Raw genomic sequence first — 14,645 nt, forward strand, 5'->3', positions numbered from 1 at the left:
GGGGGTGTCGGCGAGAAGGGTTTCATTAGGCTCCGAGTCGTCTGAGACGTGGTCGCCTCCGGTCGCCGTTGGGTTGGTGTTAAAGAGGCGATGGCGTATCTGCTGGGGACGGCTCGTTTGGCCATCGGGAGCTGTGAGTGCTGCGACCAAAGCAGCTAATTGGTCGTTGGTCGTCTTTTGGACTTCGTCTTGATGAGCGAGTCGAGCCATGATAGAGCTCATGAAATATGCGGTGATGGGTGGCGCGGCTTCGGGCGTAGGGGTTGGTTCTCCGCCCGGAGCGCCGAAGGTGGCGTCGTATTGAACCATGTAGATCTAGAACGTTACTTTAGTCAGCCCCACGGTGGGCGCCAATTGTTTGAACGGGATTCAGTCGACTAGAGTGAAAGAAATCAGAAATGGGATGACTAAAGACGTTTTATTAGATTCGAACTGAAGGGTTACAAGAGTGACATGAAAGTGAGAGAGCAACAAGATCAAAGAGATCGCTAAAACCCTAGATCTAGCCGCTTAGTGTGTAAAATCCAAAAGTCTCTTTTCTTGTTGCTTCCTCTCTCCCTTCTATAGGTCTCCTGTCCTTGATGCCCTAATTTCGTACATCTTTGGGCCTTGATGCGAGAGGCCGAGTATACGGGCCTGGGCAAAGTTCCCTCCAAGCCGGGTACTTCGGGGCGGCTTACTCGACCGGTTAAAAGTACTCTAAGGTCGAACTGGCGTCTTTAGCCGCCGAACCGACTAAAATAATTCAACTTGCTGGATTAGAGCTTATTATTCGGTGGACCTCGTGGAGGGATGTAATCCATCTCCTACATAATCTATACTATATTGATTGATATTTTCAAACACTTGATGATTGGCGTAAGAGACATGATGATGATGCTAGATGTAGATGTATATGTACAGAGTCGTCGGAATACGAATCTAAAAAATTAGGTTTCTAAGAAAGATTTAAATTTCTCAAACAAAGAAAAAAAGTTTTAAAAAGGAGAGAGAATGAGATGGGTCCAGGACACCTCGCTTTTAAAGTCTTTTTATTTGTAGTCGCACGACAAAACTAAAACAGCATTACACATTGTTCACATCAGCAACTTCCAGTCTTCTTCTTATTCTCTTTCCATCATTCTCTCTCTCTCTCTCTCTCTCTCTCTTTCCCTCTTTCCCTCATACACATACAGAGGGTATCATTAATGGAGGTCTCATCAACATCATCCCCGTGCTCAAAACCAGAACAAATCATGCAAAACCCCCCTCCCATAATCTCATCTCCTAGGTTTCTGCAGCCTCAGACAAGATCTCTTCCTCATCATGAGCAGCATCAACATCTATCTAATCCTTACCCAACAACATTTGTTCAAGCAGACACTTCCACTTTCAAACAAGTTGTTCAGATGCTAACGGGCTCCTCTTCCACCGATACCAACACCGGAAAGCACCACGAAGCTCCTTCTCCGGTGAACAATAACAAAGGAGGTTTCTTAATACCACCCATCAAGAAAACCAACAGCTTCAAGCTCTACGAAAGAAGACAAAACAATAACAACAACATGTTTGCTAAGAATGATCTAATGATCAATACTTTAAGGCTTCAAAACTCTCAGAGGTTGATGTTCTCAAGCGGAAACAATGTTCATCAAAGCCCAAGATTCTCTCCAAGGAACAGTTCATCAGAGAATGTTCTTCTGTCTCCAAGCATGCTAGATTTCCCGAAGCTAGGGTTAAACAGTCCCGTTACGCCACTGAGAAGCAACAATGACCCCTTCAACAAGTCATCTCCTTTGTCTTTAGGCAGCTCATCTGAAGAAGACAAAGCCATCGCTGAAAAAGGATACTTTCTTCATCCTTCTCCAGTTTCAACTCCTAGAGACTCTCAGCCACTGCTTCTTCCTCTTTTTCCGGTTACTTCTCCGAGGAATCCATAAATCCTGACTAGTGTTCACATTCTGTATTTGATATTAAGTTAAAATATATTCTTGGACTTTGCTTTTAACTATGACTAAGATATATAAGTTCTTAGTAATGGAGTGTCACATAATGTTTATGCGGTTTATATATTCAATAATTCGTTGCAATTTAGCTAAGATATATAAGTTCTTAGTAATGGAATGACTATAATGTTTATGCGGTTTATATATTCATGAACCATGATACTGATTTAAGACCTATTATTCCTTTTTAATGAAAAGATCGTTTTTACTTGTGCTCATATGGATATATAATGGTGTAGTTCAACGTGTACCACTCAATATCGAGATCGAATATATATAGAGAATAGATCCATGTCTATGCTCGAATTTATAATATAGACTTAATATTCCTATTAACCTTTTATGTCAAATTTTTAATCCTTAACTTCAGAAAACAATATCAAAGTTTAGATATTTGCGATTGGAAAACATGAGTGGAGCATATGGTCTTTGTCAATAAGTTTTTATCGGAAGTTTGACTAGTAATATGAAATAATGATAGAAAGTTTCAAAGAGACGATATGAAATAGAGACTCTTGAGTCTTGAAAGAGATTTATGACCAGGTTCGACACGTAGTATATGGACTATTTCGTTGCGATGACTTTGAATTTGATGGACTAATCATGGAAGCACGTATGGGTCTTTTTACTACATTTCTTTGGACTTTCTCCTCTTCTATCTATACATTATCTTTGAACAAGAAAATAAATAGCTATACGTTAATACTGTTCTTAGGGCAACATTATTGGTAGAACATGATTTTGTGTCCTTAGATTGATTTATAATTAATTTGGAGTTAAGGACAAAGTTAAAAGACAAATCCAAAAAAATTAGATTATTGGTAGGATTTTTGTATGTTTCTTAGTAAATAAATTAATTGTTTTTATATTTAATGACATTAAAAAGAGAAGTGTAAAAAAAAACAAATGACATTAAAATTGAAAACATAAGGAAAATTACAAAGATTTGAAAAAAAAAATTACAATATCATAAATAAAATAAAACAAATTACAAATATCATAAATAAAATATCATAAATAAAACATATGACATTAAAATTGAAAACATAAGGAAACTTACAAAGATTTGAAAAAAAAAAATTACAAATATCAAAAATAAAATAAAACAAACAGTTTTATTTAATTCATAGAAACCAAATAACATTATATGTTATTTGGAAAATGTCCAAATTTATCCCATATATTTTCAATCAAATCTTCTTTTAACTGTTGATGGATATGTGGATCTCAAACTTCATTGCGACGCCCAATTCTTTTTCCGTGTTTTGTAGTCTTTTTAACGGTAAATGCAAGATCCTCATCTGCTGCGGGTTGAAATTCTAAAACGCTATACTGAGTGTGTGAATCTCGTTCGTCTTCGACAATCATATTATGTAGTATGAGACATGTTCTCATAATATTTCCTATTTTACTTTTATCCCATAAATTAGAAGGATTTCTAACAACGGCAAACCTCGCTTGCAGGACCCCAAAGGCACGTTCAACATCTTTTCTGACGGATTATTGGGTTTTAGCAAATAAAGAATTTTTCGCACATTGTGGGAGTCGGATAGATTGAATAAAAGTCGCCCATTTTGGATAAATACCATCCGTCAGATAGTACGCCAAATCGTACTCCCTCCCGTTGACATAGAAGTTTACTTGCGGAGCATTTCCGTTAATAATGTCATCAAAAACAGGTAATCGATCAAGAATATTAAGATCGTTCATAGTACCTGGAGCTCCAAAAAAAGCGTGCCATATCCAGAGTTCATATGAAGCGACCGCCTCCAACACAATTGTTGGTTTTCCGGTTCCTCGTGAATACATTCCTTTCCAAGCGGTGGGGCAATTCTTCTACTCCCAATGCATACAGTCGATGCTTCCAACCATCCCGGGAAATCCTCGTTGTTCACCAACATGGAGTAGTCTTTGAAGATCATCCGGTGTGGGACGTCTGAGTTATTCATCGCCAAACAAGTGGATTATTCCGGCGGCAAAATGGTGCAAACATTTTCGAGATGTTGTTTCACCAAGTCGTAGATATTCGTCTACGGTATCAGCTCCACCACCATACGCCAATTGACGAATTGCTGCGGTACATTTCTGGAGCGGAGATAGACCAGACCGTCCGGTTGCATCTTCTTTGGGTTGAAAATACTCTACTTCTGCAGAGAGGCGATGGACAATACGCAAGAACAATGGCTTGTTCATACGAAACCGTCGCTGGAACAAATTGTGCGGGTATGTTGGAGTGTCGCAAAAATAATCATTCCAAAGCTTATTGTGGCCTTCCTCTCGGTGTCTCTCGATAAAAATACGTTTTTTTCGCTCTTTTGGTTCTGGAATAAAATCAGCATCTTCAAATATATCATCAAATACGGTATCTAATTCTTCATCATCACCATTATGGTAATGATAATGGGAAGAAGAAGCCATTTTTCTTTTAGGGAAGATATATAAAGTTATCAAAGAGAGAAAAAGTTATGAACGTGAAGAGAAGTGCAAGTGTTTATGAGAGAAGAAGTGTCTTATTTATAGTTGGTCTTTAGTTCATCTTGTGACTCTTTACCTTGTGACTCATGACTCTCCCGTGATACAAACAAACAATGCATGTGAAGAAGTGTCTTATTACATCTTGTGACTCTTTACATCTTGTGACTCTTTAGTAAAAGCTTCCCACTCGTGACTCTTTAATAGCTTCTTTGGCTTGTAGCTTCTTTCGATTGTAGCTTCTTTGGCTTGTAGCTTCAATTTACAATATTTGAGTTGGATGAGAGATTATTATACTTCTGCATTTGCTCAGGTTGATGATTTGCAAAATACATAAATAATTTCACGAGCCATTACATCTAGTGAAGTGCATCACGAGCCAGTACATATAGTGCATCACGAGGCATTGAACTCAAACCGTGATGCATTAAAATGACCAAAAAAAATCCAACCAGTCCATTACATTAGATATAGTCTTCCATCAGTCCGATACATTAGATAAACTTCATAACATAAACTAGTTAAGTCAACTGAACTGAAATACCATCTTCGTTTACTTTAACATAACAACCATTCCTATCAAAACTATCACGACAACCATTACACCTACAAAGTACTCAAATCCATGCCTACACTTCGAATACTCCTTCCCTATATCAGACACATTCTTCTCTAGCCTAGCCAGTCTCTGGTCAGTCTCATAGTCACTGTAAAGTGTTAGATTTTCTACCTTTTCCTCAAGCTGAAGCACGTGTCTTTCTGTGGCTCTCATCTCTTCCATCACTGCGATATCCCACCATTTCCAAACATGGCACTCTCCATCATCCACGTTCTCACATGTGTAGTATCTTCTACCTGTCGTCACCACACACACAAGACTATATGAGTACATAGGCAAGACTATATGAGTACATAGGCAAGACTATATGAGCATTCACAGTAGCATTTTACTTTTACCTTGATCATTCACAGCAAGCAGAGGCTGAGCACCACAGTAGCAAGTCTGCGGGAAGCCAAACTCAACCTCTGGTTGCGGAGGGTACTGAACCTGTGAACGAGCAGCTAAGCTTATCTCAGCTTGGTCCCGTCGAATGAGATCTTCCGTCTCGCTTTACGCACTGTCAACTGAGTTTCCAAATAAATCGTCTGACTGCGAAGGCTGGCTGTAGCTGTAGTCAACTCCCATCTTTAAGTTCACCTGCGTAAAGACATAGTCATTATTAGATACACATAGACATATAAGCACGTGTGAAATATAGACGGTTCATATAGCAGGTAATATAAAGCAGTTAAGTACTTAAAACATAGATTTATTTGTGGTTCCATCAGTGTCACTCTCACCACTACTAATTTGTCTCTCTGCTGCTGAATAAGCCCCACGAACTTGTTAACCTGATCATTGATTTTGTGCCACCTCTGCTTACAATGAAGATGCTCTCTCTTTTCACCATCTTCTACTCCATGTGGACTTGCTGCATAATACTCTCCCACCCGTTTCCAGAAGGTCCCTGACTTCTGATCATTTCCAACAACAACGCCCTTCGAAGTGTTAAGCCAAGCACTGATTAAAACCTCGTCATCAGCTGGGCTCCATTTGCGTCTAACAAGATGGTCGACTGGTGTGTCTTCACATTGTTGTGAACTGAAAGGGGGGATCTCGGATTCTCCAAAATTAACACTTGATTGAAAACTTTCATAAGGAAAGTTTTCATGGAGAACACTTTCCTGTTGACTGTTAAGCAGTCCAACGTAATTAGGGGACTGACTGTGATAATATTTTGAATCCATACGAGTTAGAAAAGAGAAAGATTTGAGAGAGAGAGTTGTAGCTTATGAGATCATAGAAGAGAGATAGTAGCTGTGTATATTTAAGGGGAATGAGATGGAAGTTTAATAGGAGGAAGTGAAGAGTATTAAGTTTTCCACATAAAGACTAACCGTAACTAAGAAATGTCTAATCTGAAGTTTACACAAATTAAAACCTAACAACTATCGTACGAAGATCATAAAAATTTAAGGGGATAGAGTTTCAAACAAACTACACTTTACAGCCTAACCTATCTAACTAAGCAGCCAGGACAGTTTGAAACAAACTACACTTTAACCTATCTAACTAAGCAGTAACCACGACAGTGCCTCTAATATAAAGCTAACATTAACCACATATGTCCTTTCACTGCAAATGGTTGGTCTTGTTGATTAAAGAGTTAAAGAGGTATCACTAAATTCTCAATCAATAGAAGAAACATACCATAATTCTAATTTGTTCAAAATACTTCAATACGATCACTTCAATCTATACGATTTTGCAACCATCAAACAACCATAGAATCTATACGATTTTCTATCTCAAACAACCATAGAATCTATACGATTTTGCAAGCATCAAACAACCATACAATCTATACTATTTTTCTATTTCAAACCATAGAATCTATTGAAACAAAGAATCAATAAGACTTTTAAATATCAAAAACCACTTCAATCACAAGAGCCGACCATAGAATATATATCACAAGAGCGGAGAGAATCATATCAACCATAGAATCAAATAAAACAACCTTAGAATCTACACAGCCCTACTCGGATTTTCAATCTTAGAATGGAGGTTAAAGACATACCTTCAGATTGGGTCGATTCTCAAACGATTTGGGTATGATATGTGCTCCACGTAAAGGACCGGAAGCGAACCGAGGCAGGTGGAGTGAACTTTGACTTTCGATTTGCAGAGATCGATTTCGAGATCAGCTCTTCGCCTTCGGAGATTTCGTTTTCGATTTCGGAATTCGAAGTGGATTGAGCTTTGAAATTCGATCAGGGGATCAAACGCCAACACCAGGCCGCTGTGGAGTTCGCTGTGACTTCGCCTTCGGAGATATTGGACACGACCTTTGTTTTTTTTTGACTTCGCCTTCGGAGATCAGGGCGATGTGGAGTGAGCGGGTTGCAAACGATTTGAAGAGATCGATTATTCCTTTTGATTTAACTTCGCCTTCGGACATCACGGCGTCGCCATCGGAGATTTGAGATTTCGATTGAGTTTGGAGAAGAGAGAAGAACACACCGACAAACCCTTTCCTGGCTTCGAATACATCTCCCACTCTAATGCTGCCACGTTTCGTTAAGGACGACCCCAAAAAATCTCTTAGCTAAGGCCCGTCGCAAACCCGGGAATTTCTTTTTGATTTATTTTTAACCCAAACTTGATTAAGGACGGGCCTAAGGGGCGCCGATAATGTTGGCCTTATGTTGCTTTGTCTTTTGACTCGAAAGGACATGGAAAAAATACTTCGAATGAGAATTTAATTTAAAATAATGAAAGCTGGAAAGAAAGAGTAAAGAAAGTAAAAAACGAAATAAGTATTCCGTTATGATGAGGGTTGAAAACAAGGCAAAAGGCGAAATCACCTTTGCTTCGCATTACAATCAACGCATTATGATTTTGCCACCCTTTTTCTATTAATATCAAGTCGTGCACATAATTTTCTTACAAATACTAGGTTCTTTTTCCGTGCTACGCGCGGTTTTTGTATTTAGATGTTTTTTTCAGTTTATCATTTTCTGTGTTGTCAAAATTTTGAGTTTTATTTTATTTATTCTGAATATTGAAACTGTTTCTAGAATTATAATTTGGGCAATTCTCTCAGATATAAATTTTTAAGTTTTTGCCACAAAAATAGTATTCAAGAAAAAAAAGACTAAAATAGTCTCGTTTTATTTTGAAATTTTTAATATTTATTTTTAACTTTTAAAATTTAAAACTATATCCCCAAAACTCCACTCCTTAACTCTAAATCCTAAGTGTAGATTAGTTAATCCTAGGGTAAAAGTGTATTTTTACTTTTTATTAAAATTTATTTTGGTCATTTTCTTCATTGAAGACTATTTTTGTGAATATAAACTAAAAATGGCTATCGTAGAAAATTTTTCTTATAATTTTAAAAGAAATTTTTAACTATTTGTAATAATTTTTTTGTATTTTGTTATTGAAACTAAATATATGATAGTAGTAAGATAAATTGAAAATATTAAATATTAGTTTTGACCTAGATATTCTTTTATTTTGCTTGTTTAGTTTTTATGTAAAACAATAATTAAATTTATGATATATAAATTTTTTTGGTTTTACAATCATTAAGTTCCCATTTTTTTATTTCATCTTTAAAATAAAGTACCAACCAATGTATAAATCAGTTTTTCATTTGGTTATTTAAATTTATCGTTTTATAATCATTTTTGTTTTCTGTTTAATTTATGTTTCTTTTTAACCTTTGTTTCATTTTGTCTTGTGATGGAGAAACATTTTATTTCATGAAGTACTTTAGTTGTAGAGGTCTATTTTCTTACGGTTGATTTGATGTTAAATTCATTATTTTATTTATATTTTTATAATCTAAGTAATCAGATTTTACTTATAAAAAATAATGATAAATATTAATACATTTTTTCATAGTCTCTGTGGTTTCTTTTTTTTTTTTTGGATAGCTTATGTGCTCGGCCATCATTTCTGGAAATTCAAGTCTATTTACTCAAACATGGTACTAAATGACCTGAAGAAAAGCATAGAGAGGACTTCAAACCCGACTTAAAAAGTCCCTGAAAATTTCAAATGATAGAGATATAAGATAATCAACACCGTCGCCAAAATATAATCCACTTGAACTTTTATTACATCTACAAACTATTTTTAGAAAGGTGAAATCAAAATTACCTCGAGGGCTTGCCTGTCAGAGGTCTGAAGTTCCATGAATTTATTTAGCTTTTATTTTCTAACATAATTTTTTTGAAGAACATATAACTTTAATCTGATGAAACCCATTTCATAAATGTTTTGTATGATTTCGGGAATAATTCATGGAACAAAAATTGTTTACAAAATTTGAGAATTCCAACCGCAACGGTCTCTCCAACCTTACAAACTTAGTTGTAAAACCACAAACTTTATTATACCACACCTGTCTCAGCTCTTCTTTTTTTATTCCAAGAGCTTTGCCTATGATGCTTTCATAGAATTGTGTATACGGAGCAGTCTTGTTTCGCTGAAGAAACGTTTCTATCGACTGTTGATCGTTTTGGAAAGAAAAGCAGCTTCATCTCTATCTTCATTTGCATAAACTCAATATTCAACTCCACCTGCTCGATGAAGCGTTTCACCACACGCTTCAAGCTTTCCATAGTGCTTCTCTCTTTAAATTTCTTCAGCTTCACAATGGGAATAAGTGTAAGCTCCGGAAATGATATGTGGAAGCTCCATTGAGAAAAGTGTACAGCAAGGAGCTCAATCACAGATGAGATGCACTATTCTTGGAAATTCTGAGACTTCAACCAATTCTTGGGAAGGTTTACGGTTGAGAGAGCTTCAAGCTTCTTTCTTTACTTTTCACCAGCATTATGGTTTTATATTCCACCAGAGAAGTTATCCGAATGAATAGACTTGCACAAAAGAGATGATTGAGCCATTGAATACATTTAACCCTTAGGAGCAGGTACTGTGGTCCAATAAACAGTGTATCATCTCCATTTATAACCTGGATTATAGCATTAAACTTACCCAGATATCAAAACAATTTCTGTAGTGCCCACTATGTATCCTCTTAACAACTTCCATAGTGTTTCTCAACAGTGTCCTTATTCTCAGTAGACACGTTGGCGGCTATTGTTGCTTCAAGCTTTTAATTAACAGGTTTATCAAGCTGATTACATGCTTTGTCACCACCTCCACTCTATATAAAAGATAGAAAAAGCAGTTTAGTCAACAAAACAAGAGAAATCACATGTACCTTCGCTAAATTCAAACCTGGAAGGACACGGTGATTGCAGTAGACATGGTTTTTTCAATATCTGGGGTTACTGCACGTGCTATATTGCTGGAACAATTGCAGTAAATACTTTCTTTGTCGTTTTCTCTTCCACTGCATTCCCTTGCTCATGAAGTTCGTTGCTCTATTCACAATTTGATGTGAATGGTCACACATTGCCTTTTCATTCTCCTCTTAGAAGCTGGCCCATAGAGCATCAGCAATTTACTTGCTGGATCTCTCTATCATTCGACCAAAATCCAATTCAAGTCTTTTACCTTATTTAACGACATGACCATTGACAACATTTTACAGTTGTCTCTGCATCTTTATGCGAAACCAGCATCTGCAAAGGAAAAAAGTGCCAAGTCCGACAAATATTTTAACAAAACTACCTAAATATTATCTACAAAGGCCAGTTATATATATATATATATATATGTATATATATTAAGAGAAAGCGAGATAGGACATTTAATATGATAAATCAAGGTAACAACAAATCTAATAGTGCATCGGTGAAACAATTGCCAGGAGATAGGACAATTAAGAGTTTTAAGATATGTATGTCACCTGATTCATTGTTGAGGACATAGAAACTGAATCTGTCATGGGAATTATTAAGCTCCGACAATTTTCATTGTAGGAATCAGCTAGATTGTGAATATTTGAGGATGTAGCTGATAATCTGGGATCCTAGGAACTTTTGGCCTTCTGCTTCTTCCATTTTTTATCTGTAGATGCCAACCGTGGAAGCGGAAGGAAACTTCATAGACATACCTCTGGAGTCAATACTTTTTTCAATTCCAGCATGTAAAGACTGATCATAGCTCATAGACTCCGCTGGAATAAAAGTTCCCACTGTAACAGGATGAGAATCGAAGCCTGTGAGTAGAAGATTTTATCTCTACTTTGTAAAGTGTGATTCTCAGTTTCATAATGGTAGTTGATTTCACCATTCTGCATCACTTTGCCACACCAACTTCTTTCACCTCAATTTATGTGCCTATAGCATCTCTATCCTTGGAAAGTACAGTAATACGAAACATCAGAAGGAAAATCTGTATGGAAGGAAGTCTCATTAGATTCAAAACAAATAAAACCTATATAAATTTCAGTACTTGTAGAATGACAGAAGACTGAAACATATCCAGCATAAAGGCAAAGAAACTACCTAAGCGTGAGGTTTGATTTTCCAAATATGACCCATTTGATCAACAGAGCCAGAAGCAAGCTTTTCCCGTTAGAATTCCAGGCCACCGAATTGAAAGACCTACAAAAAGATGAAGATTAAAAGATGGAAGAAGTCCTAAACTTTAAAGAAAAAGAAGCTAAAGCTAACCAGCTCAAGGATGTTGAAAATTCAGAGATGAAAAAGTCCACAACTTAACTCAAGAACAGACAAAATAGATACCTCAACTAATTTAGAAACCACTTTCAAATCTCCATTTATGAACCACCAAAGCTAATAAACAAAAGGTATCTGTAAATCGGATGATGATGCAGTGGTTTATATAGAAAAAATAGTTGTTTCATGAGACTATTTAATAAAGAAAGGAATGTATAATGATTCTTACATTTGTTACACGGGCTTCGAAGAGAAGTACCAGGTCTTGTTTTTGTATTTGCATATAGCTCAACCTCAAGCTTCTTAATCTTTTCTTCCACCTCCTCTTTTATTTATCAGAGAAACATTTATAAAAGTATTGAGGTTTCGTTGAATTTCGTTTTGAATCATAATGGTTCAATCCAATAACTCTTAAACTTTCCTGAGAGTTTCTCTGTGAAAAAAACATCTATGATTCCAGTCAATGCATATTAAAATCTCATAATTCTACAATGATCGATGATTATTATCAAATAAATATCTCCATAAAACTGAAACCTAAAGACATAAAAGGATAGGACAAACCCGATCAGAGGGATCAATAGACGGAGGAGTAGTTTGGCCGCCCAAACGGAAAACTTTCCGAAGGATTTAACAGCTTTCATGGCCACAGCTTGATGTTCTTCTATGGAGGTTGTAGATTTTTGTTGGACGAAAGATTACCACTAAAGGATTTATATAGGAAGAGAAACATAGGGAGGTGGAAGGATAAGACAGGGAATTGAATGAGTGAGTCAGAACGGCGAAATTGTAGAGATTTGGAACGATAATGGAGAAGCGGGAAGTCGGAGAACGATTGCTTTCTTTTTTGGAGGAGAACTGTATCGGAAGATTATTATAAGCCCAAATAAATAGGACCGAGATGATTATGTTCGACTGAAGCAAGACGTGGCGGTATACTACTTCCTGATTGGATGATTTTATTAGATGACGTGGATAGCTTAGAATTTTAGCATTAAGCCCTTTTAGTATTTACTTGCTGGATCTCTCTATCATTCGACCAAAATCCAATTCAAGTCTTTTACCTTATTTAACGACATGACCATTGACAACATTTTACAGTTGTCTCTGCATCTTTATGTGAAACCAGCATCTGCAAAGGAAAAAAGTGTCAAGTCAGACAAATATTTTAACAAAACTACCTACATATTATCTACAAAGGCCAGTATTAAGAGAAAGCGAGATAGGACATTTAATATGATAAATCAAGGTAACAACAAATCTAATAGTGCATCGGTGAAACAATTGCCAGGAGATAGGACAATTAAGAGTTTTAAGATATGTATGTCACCTGATTCATCGCTCAGGACATAGAAACTGAATCTGTCATGAGAATTACTAAGCTCCGACATTTTTCATTGTAGGAATCAGCTAGATTGTGAACATTTGAGGATGTAGCTGATAATCTGGGATTCTAGGAACTTTTGGCCTTCTGCTTCTTCCATTTTTTATCTGTAGATGCCAACCGTGGAAGCGGAAGGAAACTTCATAGACATACCTCTGGAGTCAATATTTTTTTTCATTTCTAGCATGTAAAGACTGATCATAGCTCATAGACTCCACTGGAATAAAAGTTCCCACTGTAACAGGATGAGAATCGAAGCCTGTGAGTAGAATATTTTATCTCTACTTTGTAAAGTGTGATTCTCAGTTTCATAATGGTAGTTGATTTCACCATTCTGCATCACTTTGCCACACCAACTTCTTTCACCTCAATTTATGTGCCTATTGCATCTTTGTCCTTGGAAAGTACAGTAATACGAAACATCAGAAGGAAAATCTGTATGGAAGGAAGTCTCATTAGATTCAAAACAAATAAAACCTATATAAATTTCAGTACTTGTAGAATGACAGAAGACTGAAACATATCCAGCATAAAGGCAAAGAAACTACCTAAGCGTGAGGTTCGATTTTCCAAATATGACCCATTTGATCAACAGAGCCAGAAGCAAGCTTTTTCCGTTAGAATTCCAGGCCACCGAATTGAAAGACCTACAAAAAGATGAAGATTAAAAGATGGAAGAAGTCCTAAACTTTAAAGCAAAAGAAGCTAAAGCTAACCATCTCAAGGGTGTTGAAAATTCAGAGATGAAAAAGTCCACAACTTAACTCAAGAACAGACAAAATAAATAGCTCAACTAATTTAGAAACCACTTTCAAATCTCCATTTATGAACCACCAAAGCTAATAAACAAAAGGTATCTGTAAATCGGATGATGATGCAGTGGTTTATATAGAAAAATTAGTTGTTTCATGAGACTATTTAATAAAGAAAGGAATGTATAATGATTCTTACATTTGTTACACGGGCTTCGAAGAGAAGTACCAGGTCTTGTTTTTGTATTTGCATATAGCTCAACCTCAAGCTTCTTAATCTTGTCTTCCACCTCCTCTTTTATTTATCAGAGAAACATTTATAAAAGTATTGAGGTTTCGTTGAATTTCGTTTTGAATCATAATGGTTCAATCCAATAACTCTTAAACTTTCCTGAGAGTTTCTTTGTGAAAAAAACATCTATGATTCCGGTCAATGCATATTAAAATCTCATAATTCTACAATGATCGATGATTATTTTCAAATAAATATCTCCATAAAACTGAAACCTAAAGATATAAATGGATAGGACAAACCCGATCAGAGGGATCTATAGACGGAGGAGTAGTTTGGCCGCCCAAACAAAAACCTTTCCAAAGGATTTAACAGCTTTCGTGGCCACAGCTTGATGTTCTTCTATGGAGGTTGTAGATTTTTGTTGGACGAAAGATTACCACTAAAGGATTTATATAGGAAGAGAAACATAGGGAGGTGGAAGGATAAGACAAGGAATTGAATGAGTGAGTCAGAAACGGCGAAATTGTAGAGATTTGGAACGATAATGGAGAAGCGAGAAGTCGGAGAACGACTGCTTTCTTTTTTGGAAGAGAACTGTATCGGAAGATTATTATAAGCCCAAATAAATAGGACCGATATGATTATGTTAGACTGAAGCAAGACGTGGCGGT

The 14,645-nt window shown here is 36.4% G+C and overlaps 1 protein-coding gene across 1 annotated transcript; it reads left to right on the forward strand.

Moving 5' to 3' along the window:
• Positions 1-1,187: 1,187 nt before the first annotated feature.
• Positions 1,188-2,073, forward strand: LOC106417679 (VQ motif-containing protein 33-like). The gene has a single exon (XM_048768784.1). The coding sequence runs from the start codon at positions 1,188-1,190 to the stop codon at positions 1,917-1,919; it is 732 nt and encodes a 243-aa protein (XP_048624741.1). The 3' UTR covers positions 1,920-2,073.
• Positions 2,074-14,645: the final 12,572 nt, after the last annotated feature.

The sequence above is a fragment of the Brassica napus genome, chromosome C9 (genome assembly GCF_020379485.1).
Source record: "Brassica napus cultivar Da-Ae chromosome C9, Da-Ae, whole genome shotgun sequence".
NCBI classification, from domain to species: domain Eukaryota; kingdom Viridiplantae; phylum Streptophyta; class Magnoliopsida; order Brassicales; family Brassicaceae; genus Brassica; species Brassica napus.

Coding starts and splice junctions, on each gene's coding strand:
- LOC106417679 (XM_048768784.1), top strand. CDS start 1,188: ATGGAGGTCTCATCAACATCATCCCCGTGCTCAAAACCAGAACAAATC.